This window comes from Eumetopias jubatus, unplaced genomic scaffold (assembly GCF_037043125.1).
Source record: "Eumetopias jubatus isolate StellerSeaLion01/CBP00866 unplaced genomic scaffold, mEumJub1_p1.0 scaffold_1, whole genome shotgun sequence".
Classification (NCBI taxonomy): domain Eukaryota; kingdom Metazoa; phylum Chordata; class Mammalia; order Carnivora; family Otariidae; genus Eumetopias; species Eumetopias jubatus.
In genome coordinates this window covers 85,677,376-85,697,025 of record NW_028274807.1, presented here as the reverse complement: position 1 = coordinate 85,697,025, position 19,650 = coordinate 85,677,376, and the positions used below count along the sequence as shown (strand labels likewise).

The 19,650-nt window shown below is 39.3% G+C and overlaps 1 protein-coding gene across 2 annotated transcripts in view; it reads right to left on the bottom strand.

The window, feature by feature from the left end:
- The window catches only part of MRPL47 (mitochondrial ribosomal protein L47), a 40,559-nt gene that overhangs the window by 19,436 nt on the left and 1,473 nt on the right, over positions 1-19,650 (bottom strand). For both annotated transcript variants that reach the window (XM_028100833.2, XM_028100832.2), the window contains exons 2-4: positions 17,748-17,899; positions 16,735-16,795; positions 1,538-1,634 (exon numbers count right to left, since the gene is read on the bottom strand). In XM_028100833.2, the coding sequence (XP_027956634.2) occupies positions 1,538-1,634; positions 16,735-16,795; positions 17,748-17,899 (310 nt within the window). The remainder of the gene's footprint in view (positions 1-1,537; positions 1,635-16,734; positions 16,796-17,747; positions 17,900-19,650) is intronic.

Genomic DNA, 19,650 nt, shown 5'->3' with positions numbered 1-19,650 from the left:
TGGAAATTGTACAACAGTTATATAAGGAAATATCCTTGTTATTTTGGGCAACATATACTTAATTATTTATGGATAAAGGGACAGCATGTATATAACTTACTGTTAAACTTCTGAAGAAAAAAATGTGTTATTTAGAGAAGAAGGCAGAGAAGGATAAAGCAAATGTGATAAAATATTCACTTGGGGAAACTGGGTGAAAAGTACCTCTGTACCATTCTCTTCTCTGTCAGTCTCATGTCAAAAAATAAAGTTTAAAAAAACAAGTATGCTATGGAATTCTAGTTAGGGTAAATAACTGAGATGTTACTCTCTACCTTCTTGGACTCTCTGCAGGAATATTAGGTCCTCCCCTCTTAGAGGGAGAGACGGCCGCGAGTAGTGTGGGGAAAGGAAAGCAAAACACAGCTGAGGCCAGGCAAACAGCTGAGCTCTGTTCTCACTGACTACTTACTCTGGCACAGACACATCAACAAAGAGCTCACTCGCAAGCAATCCAGGCAAAAAACCCTGAGAAATCTAACTAAATAAACCAAAACACTTCGACATGGAAGAACTAGCTTACACGTGTACAGCCACGAAAAAGAAAAGGCAGATCTACATATACTGATAGGGAAAGATATCCAGGTATACCAGGTAAGTGCAAGACGCCAGTGTCAGAGGAGTTTATACAGTATAACCAAATCAGAGGAATTATTTATTGTAAATAAAAATAATTAGGCATACTTCTACCTGCAGGGAAAAATTCTGATGGATAAATAGGAAATACGTATGACTGATTACCTCTAGGAGTGAAAATAATGAACCCAGGGCATTTTTTTTTTTAAGTAGGCTCCATGCCCAGCAGGAAGCCCAATGTGGGGCTTGAACTCATAACCTGAGATCAAGACCTGAGCTGAGATCAAGAGTTGGTTGCTCAACTGACTAAACCAGCCAGGTGCCCTGGGATTTTTTTTTTAATGATGAAGAAAACCTAATTTGAATAATAGTTGACCTTTTCACAACAATGTGAATATTCTTTTTTTTTTTTTTACAATGTGAATATTCTTAATACTACTGGACTATACATTTAGAAATGACTAAAAAGGTAAGTTTTATGGTATCTGTTTTTTACCACAATAAAAAAAAAGTATTAAAAACTTTGACCTGGTTCATAAGGAAGTAGTTAAACTGGAACTAGAAATGTAAAATGGTGCAGCTACTTTAGGAGAACAGTTGGGCTGTTTCCTAAAACATTAAACATAGATTTACCATACGACCCAGCAATTCCACTCCTAGGTATCTACCCAAGAGAAATAAAAACACGTCCACATATCTACTGAGGTTTGCAGGTGGGAATGGGGAGTGACTACAGATGGGCATGACACTTCATTTTGGGGTGATGGAGATGTTCTAAAATAGTGAAGGTTGTACAACTCTGTACATTTACCAAAAATCCAACTTATTAAAAAAAGAAATCTACTTGCCAAGAAAATAGGAACCATACACTTATATCTTTCGGCTTTTATCCCAACAGTCTCCAGCCTCCCATAAATGTTACCTTTTCTAACCGCTCCGGACTTGGCATTGGCAAACTCTGCCGCTTGGCCTCCTGCTCTAGAGTTAGGAGCATGTTTCTTTCTTTCAGTAGGACATACCTATAGCAAAGAACACAAAGCTTGTAATGCTATCCTATGGTTACATTAAGGTTGTAAATTTTTTAAAAGATTTATTTTAGAGAGACAGAGCGAGAGAGAGCAAGTAGGGGGAGGGGCAGAGGGAGAGAATCTCAAGCAGACTCCGGGCTGTGTGCAAAGTCCCTCTTGGGGCTTGATCCCAGGAGCCATGAGATCATGACCTGATGCGAAACCAAGAGTTGGACACTTAACTAACTGAGCCACCTGGGTGACCCTGAGGTTGTAATTTTTGACATAAAAACTAATGATCTGTACTCAAAAGTCCTTTAGAATATCATTACAGAGAATTATCCTTTAAACAAAGCTGTATTGATTCTTACTCGTTTAATAAATTTTCCATTTACCACATACTGTATTGTCAAGAGAGTGTATAAAAAAGCATAAATAAAATGTCCCTACATTCCAAGTAGAGAGAGAAGATGGAAGATAATATGTATTTGGTGCCTATTATATGCCAGGCAACATGCTAAGCATTTTATATATATTACCTCATTTAATTCTCACAACAATCCTTTGAGGTTGGTACTATTTCCACTTTCTAAAAGAAAAAAGTAAGGCTGACAGAAGTAAGCTATTCTGGGGCACATAGCTAATTCAAGATTCAAATTCTGGACTCCTTGCGTGCATAATTCTTTTTATTTTTCCTCTACTATGCTGCCTCAGAAATTGTAATGTGATGTGGTGTATTAAGTGGCACAGACAAGTACCAGAAGAATTAAGTGGGAGGGAGGGGACACATCTCTAGCTAGGATGATCAAGAAAAGCTTGAGAGATGGGATTTGTTAGACTGGAAAGGAAACCAAAGCAAACATAACCAAATTTACTGAAGCGGCAGAGCTGAAGTGGGGTAGGTTTTGTGAATAAATCTGTTTGAGATTTAGAGCTGGAACAAAGGAAAGAAAATAAATGTGGAGGGCACTGAAAATGACACAAAGGCATTGGGGTATCTTAAGCTATGCAAGATGATTTTGGGGAAGGAACTGGCAGAAGATAAACTGGTTTTAGCCAAGATGAATACTGAACAGCCCTGACTAGCCCTTTACCAATAACTTACAATAACAATGCTTTTATACAACTAATTTTTCTAAAATGAATCTGTGCTGTTCTACATATAACACTTCTGATACCAAATGAAAAGTTTTTTCCATCCTGATGCCAAATACGTGTGGACTTTTCCAACACCACTTCTCCAACACTCTGACACTCCCTGTAGAGCCAGATTCCACAGATTTAAGGCTTCAGTCCCCTAAGACTGTCCCCCACTTTACATGCCAATAGCAAGTTCCAGCCCCCCCAGACACGTGACTGACAGCTATAAACTGGGCTTCAGTGGCCATTTGGGAGATCTTTCAATCTTCCCAAACTTACTTTTTTCAAAACTGAACTGGACAGCCATGGCTCTAAAATTGCCAAGACAGAATGGGATTGATTGGTATTTTCAAACTTCCAAATATTATTAGGAATCTAAAATTGCCTCTCTGCCAAATACAATTTCTAGACTAACAGGCAAACAATTAAAAAGACAGAAAGGTTTCCAAGGTCTTTCCCCTCCTATCGTCTTTGTCTCAGGATGTGCAGCAGCCACTGTGTTTACGCCCCACATCCAGGGCTGTCCTCCTTCCCTTCTGCACTGCCTCCCCCTCCGCACCCGCCGTGTTTCCCCATGCCAGTTCTCTCACCAAACTTCCCTTTTCCTCTAAACCTTTCCTCCTCTCTCCTTTCCTTTCCTGAACCCAAATTTGAAGTTAAGTCTTCTGAGGATCTAAATAAACCCCACATATCTATGTTCACTGAACTAAGGCTGAATTGCAAGCCATAGTTAAGAATTCTCTAAAGTGACTGAGGACACCCAGAGGTTTGCTGAAGAATTTAGCATTGTCATTCAAACTCACCAACCCGGTCTCTCAGATTGATAATTAGTCCATATCCTTGTTGGTGAGGGCTAGGCCAAACACTAGATGAAACTAGCTCAATGGAAACATCGTAAAAGGATTTTGAGAAACAGATCCCTAACTTTTGGCAAGATGCTAGGACACTCACTGGAAATCTCCACCAAGCAATTACAGTACTTTTTCCTAAGCCTGCTGACTAGAATGAAATGCAGGCTTATACACAAAAGTCTGGTGAATCTGTCATTACTATTATAATCGACTCCAAATTGTTTTTTAAAAAAATTTTTATTGTTATGTTAATCACCATACATTACATCATTAGTTTTTGATGTAGTGTTCCATGATTCATTGTTTGTGCAAAACACCCAGTGCTCCACGCAGAACGTGCCCTCTTTAATACCCATCACCAGGCTAACCCATCCCCCCACCCCCTCCCCTCTAGAACCCTCAGTTTGTTTTTCAGAGTCCATCGTCTCTCATGGTTCGTCTCCCCCTCCGATTTACTCCCCTTCATTCTTCCCCTCCTGCTTCTTTTTTTTTTTCTTAACATATATTGCATTATTTGTTTCAGAGGTGCAGATCTGTGATTCAACAGTCTTGCACAATTCACAGCACTCACCATAGCACATACCCTCCCCAATGTCTATCACCCAGCCACCCCATCCCTCCCCCAAATTGTCTTTAAAGAAAACTGAAAGACAATTTGGTCTTCTTTTTATATGTTGAATCCACTTGGGTAACATTTAACCGTGTTTATTAATGGACTGAACCAAGACACTTCTATTTTAGTTACAAGGACCAGGATGGAAAGGGAAACTATGTTCACTGCAGATTTAGTTAATTTGGCAAATGAGCTTACTTGCATCCTTGGAGGAGTCACCTAGAATTCTTAGTTTTCAAGTCTTGCAAATAAGGGCCCTAACCAAAACAAAAACCCTCCTACTTTCTATTATTGCAAAGAGCCAGGACATTTAAAAAAAAAAAAAAAAAAAAAAAAAGATTGTTACCAACTGAAATGCTCCAGGAGCCTTCAGCCCCCTAGCCAGCCTTTCCAATGTCTTCCTAATTCCCAATGACAGGGCTCTGAGGAACAACAGGAGCTCTTCCCAATCTTTGCTCTTAATCAGCTCAGAGAAACCACTCTCCAGATTGGGAATGAATCTGTCTCTACTGATGTGAGAGCTACACTCTTGGTGCCCAACCCCACTGCAGCCTCTGCCTCAGAGTACTAAAACAGTTCACATAGTAGGGATCTCTAATAAACAGCAACAGGTTCCTGTCCCTGAACCTATTCTCATTTGTCTAGGCACTTTGAGAGACACAACTTTCTCCTTACTTCTTCTTCTTCTGTCCCATTGGGCCAAGATCTCTCACAAAAATACCATACCAGAATTCCTTTCTTCCTAAACAGGGAAATAATTCTGGAATTTGAAGGTAGTAATCAAAATAGCCAATTAGGTAAATTAAATGGCCCTCTGACCTCTATTATTTGCTCCATCTCTGGCAGCGCTATAGCTGAGTTTGGGGACACTGATCATTTGTTCCTATTGGATCAGTTACCATCCTCTTGATGAGCAAGATCTTCAACTGATGTTGGCAGAACCCAGAGTGCATCTCCCATCAAGATTCAAACAGATCCCTCAAAACCCGTCCCCAGAATTAATGAACAGCCTATAAATAAATAAGCCTTGCAAGGCATCAAGCCCATAATAAAAGATTACAAGGCTCTGGGCTGCATTAATCCCTACACTACTCCCTGTAAAACCCTTATTTTACCTGTAAGAAAACCAGACAGCCAAGGATGGAGGTTAGCCCAAGCAATAAATAACATTGTTATCCCTTGGCACCTTGTTCCTAACGGCTCCCCAACCCCCATATGCTACTGACATCCATTCCACTGAAAGCAGATTTTTCATTGTAACTGACCTCTGCAGCACGTATTTTAGTATGCCAGCTGATAAGGATAGCTAATCTTTTTGCTTTCACTTGGGCAGAATGGGAAATACACCCGGCCAGTAATGCCTCAGGCCTAAAGAGAGTCCTTCTTACGACCACAAACCTCAAAAACTGATTTAGATGATATAGTTTTCTGTAGGCTCTACTTTGTTATACTATGTAGATGATTTGCTTCTCTACTCCCTTTCTCAAAACTGTCATAGGAAGACAGCATCTAACTGTTGCAACTTTTGGCCTCAAAGGGACATAAACTCTCCAAAGATAAACTGCAGTTTGCTCTAACTTAGGTTTGATACTCAGGGCACCTGATCTTGGAACAAGGACATCTGGATCCAGGTAGACTTCAAGATATCCTGAACTTCCCAAAACCTAAAACTAAGCACCAATTATGAGGTTTTCTGGGACTTGCTGGCTACTGTTGGAAATGGGATCCCAAAATTCTCTCCTATGACTTAAACTCTACATGCTTTACTAAAAAATGACAAACTTGACCTTATTATTTGGAAAGGTCAGGAAGAAGTAAACTTTGGAAGTTTAAAAAAAGCCTAGTAATGTCCCCTGCCCTTGGATGTCCTAATCATCAACTTTACTTTTACCTCTTTGTAAGAGAGAAGAGAATGCCCTTGGGAGTACTCACCCCAAAACATGGGGACCATCATCAACCCATAGGGTATTACAGCTAATAACCAGACCCTGTGGCATGAGACCCCCTTGTCTCAGAGCCATTTCTGCCACCACCACTTTAATTAAGGCCACTGAAGAAATAATAATGGAGGGGCGCCTGGGTGGCTCAGTGGGTTAAGTGTCTGCCTTTGGCTCAGGTCATGACCCCAGGGTCCTGGGACTGAGCCCATGTTGGGCTCCCTGCTCTGTGGGAAGCCTGCTTCTCCCTCTCCCACTCCCCCTGCTTGTGTTCCCTCTCTGTCTATCAAATAAATAAAATCTTAAAAAAAAAAATAACCATGCTTTGGTAGAGCGATCTTTTCACAGTGCACTCCCTAGAGATGGCAACCTTAAGCATCACACTTTGCAACCTGAAGATTTCATCTAGTGAAAAAGACACCTCCAGAAAGACTCTCTTCAACCTTGTGCCACCAAACTCCCAACAGAATCCTGGATTCACATGACATATCTAGAGAAAGCACTAAACCCTAACCAGACCTGCACACCTCTAGTGACCTGAAAGTAAAGTTTCCTAGAATTGAAGCAGACATGTAACGAGACAGCTTTCTCAACATGCCCAGACCAGGCCTGCATGTCTTCTCCTGTTTGCTTCTACCATCTCTTTCTTGGAAGGAAAATATCCTTGTGTGCATTTCCCAAATGCCTGCGAGAGGGGGGGGAACCTCTTTTTTTTTTTCATTATGGCCTTTCAGAAATAGCCTCATTATGACCTTGTGATGAACAACTTTTTTGCGGGCTTCTCCTGAAGGGTTAGAAGGTTCAGAATTCAAAACAGTCTTTCATCTGAACTATTATCTGATTCTGGGTACTTATCCAAAGTCATGGTCTCTGAATATGCAACCTTACTGGTTGTATCATTGAATAATGTCTGTTTTCAAACAGTTTTTGAGATAATACTGTTTTAATAAATTTTTGAAGTTTTGCTATTTTTTGCAGAAGTTTATTAACTATCGATTCATGTTTACACCTGCACTGTATCTTCCAAAATGCACTTGACTGATTCTTCCAGTGTGTTCTCGCAGTATCCATTTTGCTCTCATGGCCACTTTAAGTGGGGACTTGTAGGAGGCACACAGGACTCTGCGTTTGCCTCTGTAGGGAGAACTTTTCTCCTTTTTTTTTTTTTTTAAACGATTTTATTTATTTATTTGCCAGAGAGAGAGGGAGAGCAAGAGAGAGCACAAGCCGGGGAGTGGCAGGCAGAGGAAGAAGCAGACTTGCTGTTGAGCAGAGAGCCCGATGTGGGACTCGATCCCAGGACCCTGGGATCATGACCTGAGCCACAGGCACCCTGAACTTTTCTCCTCTTAAGTTGAAGTAAGTGCCAATAAATATTTTCGGTTCACTACTTTCAGATCTAGGGTCCTAGTTAAGAATCATGAAACAATTTTGAATTGTTACTTCTTGTATTTTGTATAGTTATTTAAAATTTTTGTACTTTGTTGTCTGTTAAACTTTTGTAAAAAATGTACCCAGACATGTGGAAGATGGCACAGTAGGAGGATCCCCGTCTCACCTCCTCCCATGGATACACCTAGATAACACCCCCATCAGTGTAAATAACAAAAAACGACCCGAAGATTAGCAGAACAGACTTTCCACAGCTAAACGTGGAGAGGAGGCCACCTTGAAGAGGGTAGAAAGGGTGGAGACATAGTGGGGAGACAAACAAACCAATGGGACTGTCCGTAAGAGGAACAGCATGGATGCAGAGAGGAGCAGATCCTGTGCCAGGCACTTGAGACACGGAGGACCTGCACTGGGAAGATGAATCCCTGTAACATTTGCCTTTGAAAAGCAGAGGGGCTTAATTTCTCTAATCCTTACAATCACTGGGGTTTAATACTCTCAACCCTATTTTTTTATTTTTTAAAGAATTTATTTATTTGACAGAGAGGGTGAGAGAAGGAACACAAGCGGGGGGAGTGGGAGAGGGAGAGGCAGGATTCCCGCTGAGCGGGAGCCCAATGCGGGGCTCGATCCAGGGACTCCAGGAGCAGGTCGCTTAACCAACTGAGCCACCCAGGCGCCCTACAGGAGAGAGATTTGTTTGTTAATCTCGGGACCTATGCTGGAGGGGCAAGGATCTTTGGGAGATTTCTCTAAGAACAAAGGAATTTGTAGGTGCCATTTCCCTTCCCTAGATACATGGATACCTATGGGAACCAGTGTGGTGCAAACACTCTCCACCTTGCTTGTGTGCCTGGCCCCCATCCACTTCTGCAGATCTACCCCCTCCAACCTGGCCACCTCCCACAGCACACCAACACAAACTCTACTAACACTGTGCACCTGCCCTTGTGTTCTTCTGTGGACATGCTCCCTCCAACTCTCTCTCAGTAGGAGTCCATCCAAAATGGCACCACAAGCCTGGCAGTGTGCAAGCAGCCCTGACAGGGGTCAATACCACTCCAAATTGACTCCTATCTTGGGGAGAGAGGAAGATAACCGCATACACTGGTTCCACTGTGGTCCCAGCAGTGGATTGGGAGCAGACATCTGCAGACCTTGCCCAACAATGAAGACTTCTTAGGGGACAAGACAGGGAGAACACCCTGCAGTTCGGTGTAACTGCAGCCCTGGCAAATACCTGATCTCACCCAACTCAAGCCAAGGTGGTCCCAGACTGGCACACTAACAAGACAGGGACCAAACCCTGCCAACAACACACAAAGCAAATCATTGTAGATGACTAGACTGACAATCCAAACACACCTCAGACACAAGAGTAGGGTGCATGCAACACACATAGGAGATACCCCTAAAGTGCCAGGTTCTAGTGAACAGGGGATACTGTACTGCAGGGCATACAGGACCTCTTCTTCATAAGGCCACTACTTTCACGAGCAAGAGACATAGCTAACTTTGCCAACACACTGAAACAGATGCAGAGAGTTAGACAAAAATGAGGAGACTGAGGAATATGTCTGAAATGAAAGAAAAGGACAAAATCACAGGAAGAGACCTAAATGAAACAGAGGTAAGTAATTTTCCTGATAGAGAATTTAAAGTAATGGTCATAAAGATACTCACTGGACTTGAGAAAAGAGTGGAGGACCTCAGTGACACCCTCAACAGACAGAAAGTATAAAAAAGAACCAATCAGAGATGAACAACTCAATACCTGAAATTAAAGATACACTAGAGAGAATAAATAGCAGACTATAGGAAACAAAAACAGATCAGTAATCTGGAGGACAGAATAATGAAAAGCAATCATGCTGAATGTGAGAGGGGAAAAAAAAATGACAATAGACTTAGGGAACTCAGCAACATTATCAAGCATAATAACATTCGTATTATAGGGACCCCAGAAGGGGAAGAGAGAAAAGGGGGCAGAAAATTTATTGAAGAAATAATAGCTGAAAACTTCCTGAACATGGGAAAGGAAACAGAAATTCAGATCCAGGAGGCACAGAGAGTCCCCAACAAAATCAACCTAGGGAGGTCCACACCAAGACACATAAGTAATTAAAATGGCAAAAAGTAGTGACCTAGAGAGAATTTTAAAAGCAGCAAAAGAAACAGTTACATACAAGGGAAACTCCACAAAGCTATCAGCTGATTTCAAAGAAAATTTGCACGCCAGAGAGAGTGGCATGATATATTTTAAGTGCTGAAAGAAAAAAACCTGCAACCAACAATATTCTATCATCCAGCAAAGTTATCATTCAGAATAAAAGCAGAGATAAAGAGTTTCCCAGATAAAAGTTAAAGGAATGAATTCATCACTAAAACAGCCTTATAAGAAATGTTAAAGGGGATTCTTTGGGTGGAAAGACCATAAGCAGGAAAAAGGAAAGTAGGAAGCCCAAAAGCAGTAAAATTAAGTATATCTACAAAAATCAGTCAAGGAATTCACAAAATAGAAGGATGTGAAGTATGACACTACATACATAAAACATGAGGAACAGAGTAAAAATTTGGTGCTTTTAGGATGGGTTCCAAACTTAAGTTACCATCAACCTAACATAGATTGCTATATGCACAAGATGTTATACATAAACCTAAAAGTAATCACAAATCAAAAACCAGTAATATATAAAAAGTAACAAGAAAGGAATCCAAATATATCCCTAAAGATAGGCAGCAAACTGTAAGAGAGCAAAAGAAAGGAACAGAGGACAAAAGCAATCATAAAACAGTAATAAAATGGCCAGCTATCAATAACTACTTCGAATGTAAACAGACTAAACGCTCCAACCAAAAAACAAAGGGTGATGGAATGGATAAAAAAGCAAGACCATCTATATGCTGCCTACACAAGACGCATTTCAGACCTAAAGGCACATGCAGATTGAAAAGTGGAGGGATGGAAAAGCATTTATGCAAATGGAAGCAAAAGGAAAACGGGCAGCAATACTTATATTGGACAAAACAGACTTTCAAACATTAAGACTGTAACAAGAGACAAGGAAGGACACTATATAATCACAAAGGGAACATCCAAAAAGAAGACATAACAATTGTATATTTTTATGCACCCAACATGGGACCACCTAAACACATAAAACAGCTAATAACGTAAAGGAAATAACTGATAGTAATACAATAGCAGAGGACTTTAATATCCCACTTACATCAATGGAGAGATCACCTAAACAGAAATCAACAAGGAAAGAGTGGCTTTGAATGACACATTGGACCAAATGGATCTAACAGATATATTCAGAATATTCCATCCTAAAACAGTAGAATACACATTCTTTTTCAAGTGCACATGAAACATTCTCCAGAGCAGATCACACATTAGGCCACAAAATAAGTCTTAACAAATTTTAAAAAATCGAAGTCATACTATGCATCTTTTCTGACCACAAATGCTATGAAACCAGAAGTCAACTACAAGAAAAATCTGGAAAAAACACAAATACATGGAGGTTAAAATAACATGCTACTAAAAAATGAATAGGTGAACCAAGAAATCAAAGCGGAAATAAAAAAAATACATGAAGACAAATGAAAATGAAAACAGCAGGTCCAAAATCTTTGGGATGCAGCAAAAGCAGTTCAAGAGGGAAATTTACAGCAATATAGGCCCATATCAAGAAGCAAGAAAAATCTCAAACAACCTAACCTTACACCTAAAGGAGTTAGAAAACAAGCAACAAACAAAACCCAAAACCAGCAGGAGGAAGGAAATAATAAAGATTAGAGCAGAGATAAATGAAATAGAAACTAAAACAATAGGGCAGATCAATGAAACCAGAAGCTGATTCTTTGAAAAGATCAACAAAATAAACTTTAGCCAGACTCATAAAAAAAAAGACAGAACCCAACCAAAATCATAAATGAAACACCTGATGACAAAGAAATACCAAGTACTGTAAGAGAATATTATGGAAAATTATATATCAACAAATTGGACAACCTACAATAGCTAAGTTCCTAAAAACATATAACCTCCCAAAACAGAATCCGGAAGAAATACAAAATTTGAACAGACCGATTGCCAGCAATGAAATTGAAGCAGTAATCAAAAATTTCCAACAAACAGAAGTCCAGAACCAGATAGTGTCACAGGGGAATTCTAACTTTTATTTTTTTAAAGATTTACTTATTTGCAAGAGAGAGAGAGAGAGACACCACACACACACACACACACACACACACACACACACACACACACACACGTGGGAGGCACGCAGGTGGGAGGAGCAGAGGGAGAGAGAATTTCAAGTAGACTCCCCACTAAGTGAGGAGCCGACATTGGGTCTGATCTCACAACCCTGAGATCATGACCTCAGCATCAAGAGTCAGATGCTTAACTGACTGGGCCACCCAGATGCCCTAGGAATTCTACCTTTTAAAGAAGAGTTAATACTCAATTCTTCTCAAACTACTCCAAACAATAGAAGAGGAAGGAAAGCTTCCAAATTCATTCTATGATGCCAGCATTACCCTCAGAGCAAAACCAGATAAAGACTACAAAAAAAGAGAACTCCAGACCAGTATCTCTGATGAATATAGATGCAAAAATCCTCAATGAAATATTAGCAAAAAGAATCCAACAATACATCATAATTCACCATAATCAAGTGGGATTTATTCCTAGGATGAGAGGGTGGCTCAATATTCACAAATCAACATGATATATCACATCAACAAAAGAAAAGATAAAAACCATATGATCATTTCCATAGCTCCAGAAAAATCATTTGACAAAATACAACATCTATTCATGAAAAAAACCCTCAACAAAGTAGATTTAGAGGGAATATACCTCAAGATAATAAAGGCCATCTATGAAAAATCCAGAGCAAACATCATACTCAATGGGTGAAAACTGAGAGCTTTTCCCCTAAGGTCAGGAACAAGACAAGGTGTCCATTCTCACCACTTTTATTCAACACAGTATGGGAAGTCCTAGCCATAGCAGACAACAAAAAGAAATAAAAGGCATCCAAACTGGTAAGGAAGAAATAAAACTTTCACTATTTGCAGATGACATACTATATGTAGAAAACCCTAAAGACTCTACCAAAACACTACTAGGATAAATGAATTCAGTAAGGTCACAGGATACAAAATCAATCTACAGAAATGCTGCATTTCTATATGCTAAAAATGAAGCAGGAGAAAAAGAAATTAAGAAAACAATCCCATTTACAACTGCACCAAAAATAAGGCACTTAGGAATAAACTTTCACCCAGGAAGTGAAAGATCTGTACTCTGAAAACTGTAAAACACTGATGAAAGAAATTGAAGACAACACATACAAAAAGATATTCCATGCTCATGGATTAGGATAACAATCATTATTCAAATGCCCATACTACCCAAAGCAATCTATAGATTTAATGCAATCCCTATCAAAATACCAATAGCATTGTTCACAGAACTGGAAATAAGCAATCCTAAAATTTGCATGGAACACCCAAAGCAATCTTGAAAAAGAACAAAACCAGAGGTATCACAATTCCAGATTTCAACTTATACTACAAAGCTGTAGTAATCAAAAGAGTATGGTGCTGGCACAAAAATAGGCACCTAGATCAATGGAACAGAATAGAGAGCTCAAAACTAAACTCACAAAGGGCACGGGGAGGCTCAGGCAGGCCCGCGACTCTGGGTTCGGCGTAGGCCCTGATCTCAGGGTCCTGCTCTGTGCTCAGTGGGAAGTCTGCTTGAGATTCTTTCTCCTGTCCTCTCCCTCCCACTCCGCTCCTCCCTGCCTCACGCACACGCTCTCTCTTGCAAACAAATATAAAAAACCTTAAAAAAAATCCACAATCATGTGGTCAATCTTCAACAAAGGAGGCAAGATTATGCAATGGGAAAAAGAAAGTCTCTTCAGCAAATGGTATTGGGAAAACTAGACAGCCACATGCAAAAGAATAAAATTGGACCACTTTCTCACACCATACACAAAAATAAACCCGAAGTAGATTAAAGACCTAAATGTGAGACCTGAAACCATAAAAATCCTAGAAGACAGCGCACAGGCAGTAATTTCTCTGATACCAGCCACTGCAACATTTTTCTAGATAGGTCTCCTAAGACAAGAGAAACAAAAGCAAAAATAAACTATCGGGGGTGCCTGGGTGGCTCAGTCAGTTAAACATCTGACTCCTGATCTTGGCTTGGGTCTTGATCTCAGGGTCGTGAGTAGAAGCCCCATGTTGGGCTCCACACTGGGTATGGTCTACTTTTTAAAAAATAAATTAAAAAAATAAAGTATTGGGATAATTCAAATACAAAGCTTCTGCACAGCAAAGATATTTGCAAATGACATATCCAATAAAGCATTAGTATCTAAAATACATAAAGAATTTATAGAACTCAACACCAAAAAACCCACAAATAACCAAATTAAAAAATGGACAGAAGACATGAACAAACATTTCCCCAAAGAACACACACAGGTGGCCAACAGACACATGAAAAGATGCTCAACATCACTCATCATCAGGGAAATGCAAATCAAAACCACAATGAGATATCATTTCATACATGTCAGAATGGCTAAAATAAAAACCACAATAAATAAATATTGACAAGGATATGGAGAAAAAGGAACTCTTGTGTACTGCTGGTGGGAAGGCAATCTGGTGCAGCCACTGTGGAAAACAGCATGGAGGTTCCTCAAAAAGTTAAAAATAGAATGACCATATGATCCAGTAACTTCACTACTGGGTATTTACCTGAAGAATACTAAAACAAATTCAAAAAGATATATGCATCCATATGTTTATTGCAGCATTATTTACAACAGGCAAAGTATGGAAGCAACCCAAGTATCCATCAATAAATGAATAAAGAAAATGTGGTATATATGTACAATAGAATATTACTCAGCCATAAGAAAAATGAAGTCTTGCCATTTGCAACAAGGATGGATCTAGAGGATATAATGCTAAATGTGAAATAAGTCCGAGAAAGACAAATACCATATGATTTCACTCATATGTGGAATTTAAGAAACAAAACAAAGTAAAAGAGACACAAAAAACAGTCTTAACTCTAGAGAACAAACTGGTGGTTACCAGAAGGGAGGTGGGGGTAGTGAAACAGGTGAAGGAGATTAAGAGTACACTTAGGGTGATGAGCACTAAGTACAGAATTGTTCAATCACTATACTGTACACCTGAAATTAATATAACACTGTTAATTATACTGAAATTAAAAAAAAAATGATGCACCCAATAAGGAGATGATCTCCAACAGGTGGGCCTTGAGAAGATGTAATAAACTTTAGATGGGAATTGCCAGAGAATTCTCCCTCTTAACCTTGTTACACAAATGTGGCCTTCCGAGGTTCCCAACTGTTAGGCACTTTCCCTCCAAGGTAGGACATGACAACCAGGAAAGGTCCTTCCTGGCACTGAAGGACAATTCCACTAAATATAGAAAAACTGAGACTTGATTAGCACTGCCTTCAAGGAAAGATCATGATCAAAAGAGGGAAATGTGAGAATTAATAAAAGGAAAACCTAACTAAAGTGGACTGGAGATGATGGAAGGGGATACTGGAAGGGGGAGCCATACCACTCCATGTCAAGTATAGGAAAAAATGTCAATTACAGATCACTAACAGAAGAATCCTCAACAGAAAAGAATCAATTACAGGCTCCAACAGGGAAAGACATACATTGCCATCTCCTACAAGAAATTACTTCTGCAGCTCAGCCAGTGAGAAACCATCATCACCCTGAACTCTTGCTTTTCTCCAATGGACTTTCATTCAAAACAACCCCGCTCAACTTTCTCCTCCTTCTCCATAAAATAGTATTCCTTTGTTCGACTTGTCTATGGTTTTGCCATAGCTTGCTTGTCCTCAACTTCAATTCTGTTATTCCTGAATAAACCCATTTTTGCTGGTAAAATAAACTGTTTTATTTTTAAGGTTAATAGCAAAATGGGTGAGGAGGGTGAAAAAGTACAAATTTCCAGTTATAAGATGAGTAAGTCATGAGGATGTAATGTACAGCATGGTGATTATAGTTGATAATACTGTACTTCATATTTGGAAATAGCTAGGAAAGCAGATCTTGGAAGTTCTCATCACAGGGAAAAAAAATTTTTTTTTTCTTTTTTAAAGATTTTATTTATTTATTTGACAGAGAGCGAGAGAGAGACAGCGAGAGAGGGAACACAAGCGGGGGGGGGGGTCAGAGGGAGGGGGAGGGTCAGAGGGAGAAGCAGGCTTCCCGCCGAGCAGGGAGCCCCATGCAGGGCTCGATCCCAGGACCCTGAGATCATGACCTGAGCTGAAGGCAGTTGCTTAACCAACTGAGCCACCCAGGCGCCCCTGGGAAAAAAAATTTTCTAACTATGTACAGTGACATATTTGAACTGGACTTATTAAGGTGATCATTTTACAATGCATAGAAATATCAAATCACTATGTTGTACCCCTGAAACTAACATAATGTTATGTCAATTACTCCTCAATGAAAATAAATACAAATAAGTAAATAAATAAATAAGTAATCCATTAAAATGCAACCCTGTCTTAAATTCTCTCAACCCTCTCTAATTCATCAGGAAAATCTGCCAGAAATAGCTAGCTAAATGCACTCTCCAACATACTTCCTCAGAGTAAATAAGCTAAAGATTACAGACCATGCATAAGGTAATAAAAAGGAGGAAGGCCTAAATATAACAAACACTTCCCATTTCATTAGTTTACTAAAATTGTTAGTATAGATGCTAGTATGACTAGTAGCAGTAACAGTAAAATTTCTAAATCCCCAAATACTTGAGAACACTAATTTGTCTTAATGTAATTTAACCTGTCATATTTATAAAATCTATAATGATTTTGTGTATCATCCATAGTATTATAAGACAAAACATGTTACTCAATTTCTTACATCAAATAGATATGTTTATACCTCATTGTTATACTTTAACTGCTTCAAACACCTACACATATATATTTCCTAAGATTTTATTTTTAAGTACTCTCTATATCCAACGTGAGGCTTGAATTTACAACCCCAAGATCAAGAGTCACATGCTCTACTGACTGAGCCAGTCCAGCATCCCTCAAACACCTACATATTAATGTACTCAGTATACTTACCAAAGTTTATGTAAATCTTCATTACTTTTATTCCTTAATTGCTGACAGGTCCACGAAGCTCCTATTAAAATTATGAAATCCACAACATGAAATAATATGCTAGCCATGTGCCCTGTGGCAAATTACTTAACTTCTCTAAACCTATTTGCTTATCTATAAAATAGTTTTATATTATAACATGTAATTAGTATTAAATTGGCATTAAATTAGGTAACATGAAAATATTAGTAATGTGACTGGCAATAGCATTCAAAAATGTTGTATTAATACAGAATGTATTTCCAAAAATTTTTTTTTTTTTTTAAAGATTTATTTATTTGAGAGAGTGAGAATGAGAGAGAGAGAGTACATGAGAGGGGGGAGGGTGACAGGGAGAAGCAGGCTCCCCGCCGAGCGGGGAGCCCGATGCGGGACTCGATCCCGGGACTCCGGGATCATGACCTGAGACGAAGGCAGTCGCTTAACCAACTGAGCCACCCAGGCGCCCTGTATTTCCAAAATTTAATGCCAAAATACTTTATATCATAAATTTTCAATTATCTCTAAAAAATGAAATCGAAAACCTTAAACCTCACTTCAATTAACAATCTTTTCTTTTTTAAGCATTTTATTTATTTGTTTAGAGAGAGAGCACGAGTGTGCACGCAAGTGTGAGGACAGGCAGAGGTAGAGAGAATCTCAAGCCACTCCAGGTTGAGCAGCACGGAGCCTGGACACAGGGCTCAATCTCTCGGCCCTGAGATCATGACCTGACCCAAAATTGGGAGTTGGATGCTCAACCAACTGAGCCACCCAGGTGCCCCTCAGTTAATAAATTCAACCTACTCCTCTTCTAAACCTTTTGCCAACCTGCCAATTAACAATTAACTCTATTTATATTATCCTTTTAATTTTCTTTGACATCCCCAAAGGAAATCAAAACGAAACACCTAAATGATTTCCAAGGTGCATAAGTAATCCCAAAATGATAGAGGGTTCAATATATTTAATATTGACCAACCCAAATATCTTACCAGATTTCACTTTTTCTTCCCCCCAATTCTTTGGGTCATCAAAAAATTCTTCCAGTCCTTTTGTTGACAATGTGGTATGAAGTAATCTACACTGGTGAAAAGATGTGACATTTGGTATGTTCTTAGGCAAAAGGCTAAGAGAAAACCTGCAACTGAACATATATAAACAAGTGATTAAAGTTTTACAACATTTGGATTTCATAAGCAATAATCGGAATCATTTCCTCATCTACAATGTCAAAAAAAATTACTCAGCGTTTCTGCACAAGAAAGAAACATAAAATGCTTTAGAAATTATTTTTAATATTGCATTATAGATGTTGCTACCCTTTAATTTCAGAGGTTAATATAGTCACATGATTTTGGAGGTAATATATTGATATATTTTTATTTTTTACTTTTTAAGTACGCTCCAACATGGGGCTTAACTCACAACCCCAAGGTCAAGAATCCCATGCTCTAAAAGACTGAGCCAGCCAACCACCCCACTGATATAATTATATTTCAAAGTAACATTTTTAGGTCTTTCATACACTGCTAGTGGTTCTATGAGCAGATAAAAACATTCTGAAGCTTAATTTTGCAAACATGTATCACAAGCCTTCATGCTTCCCCCTTCAACCCAATAATTCCTCATCTAGAAATTTCAACTAAAAATATTATAGATGGAAATTGATAAGTAAAAATGTCTATTAAAGCATTATATGTGATATCCAAAAGTTGATTAATAATGTAAATATGCAACCAGGAAATGGTTAAAAACATCTTTGTGCATTTTTTAAAAAGATTTTATTTGAGAGAGAGCATAAGAGAGAGCATGCGCACGTGCATATGCACTCGCGCAGGGGGAGGGGCAGAGGGAGAGGGAGAATCTCAAGGCGACTCCATAGTGAGTGTGAACCCTGGGTGGGGAGGGGCAGCTCAATCCCACAACCCTAAGATCATGACCTGAGCAGCAATCAAGAGTTGGACACTCAATAGACTGAGCCACCAGGCACCCCAATTACTGTGCATTTGTATGATAATTTCCCCAATTATGCACTTGTATGATAATTTGTATGATAAAAAGAGAGAGGGAGAGCACAATCAAGGGGAACGGCCAGAAGAGGGAGAAGCAGGCTCCCTGCTGAGCAAGGAGCCGGACATGGGACCCGATCCCAGGACCCTGAAATTATGACCTGAGCCGAAGGCAGACACTTAACAGACTGAGCCATCCAGGCGTCCCTAAAAATGTTTTTAAAGAATATTTAATAACCTGGTGAAATCATTGAAAACATAATAGCAAAGTACATCACAAGTGTTGTATTCCTACCTAAAAAATTTAACCTGAATCTAACCACAAGGATGCAATCAAGACAAATCCAAATGGAGGGATAATCTAAAAAGGCTGATTTTATAAAAAATGTTCTGGATTAAAGATAATGAAGGAGACATAACTAATGCAACGAAGGATCATTGACTGGACCCTGGATAAAAAATTATGAAAGAAAAAAGAAATTAGCAAGATAATTGAGGGCATTTGAATTTGGACTGGATGCTAGATAAAAGAACAGAAATTGTAGAATGTTGATGTGACATTCTCCAGCATGATCATTGTAGTACTGTAGTTAAGACAGTGTTCTTGTTCTTAGGTGATATATGCTGAAGTGTCATGATGTTTACAATTCTGACATGCCTCAATTAGCTTAGAAAAAAAATATAAAGGCATGGATATAAAGAGATATAGAAAATGTGACAAGGGGCACCTGGGTGGTGCAGTTGGTTAAGCCGCTGCCTTTGGTTCAGGTCATAGTTCTGGGGTCCTGGGATCGAGCCCTGCATCAGGATCCCGCTTGGTGGGAAGCCTGCTTCTCCCTCTCCCACTACCCCTGCTTGTGTTCCCTCTCTCGCTGTGTCTCTCTGT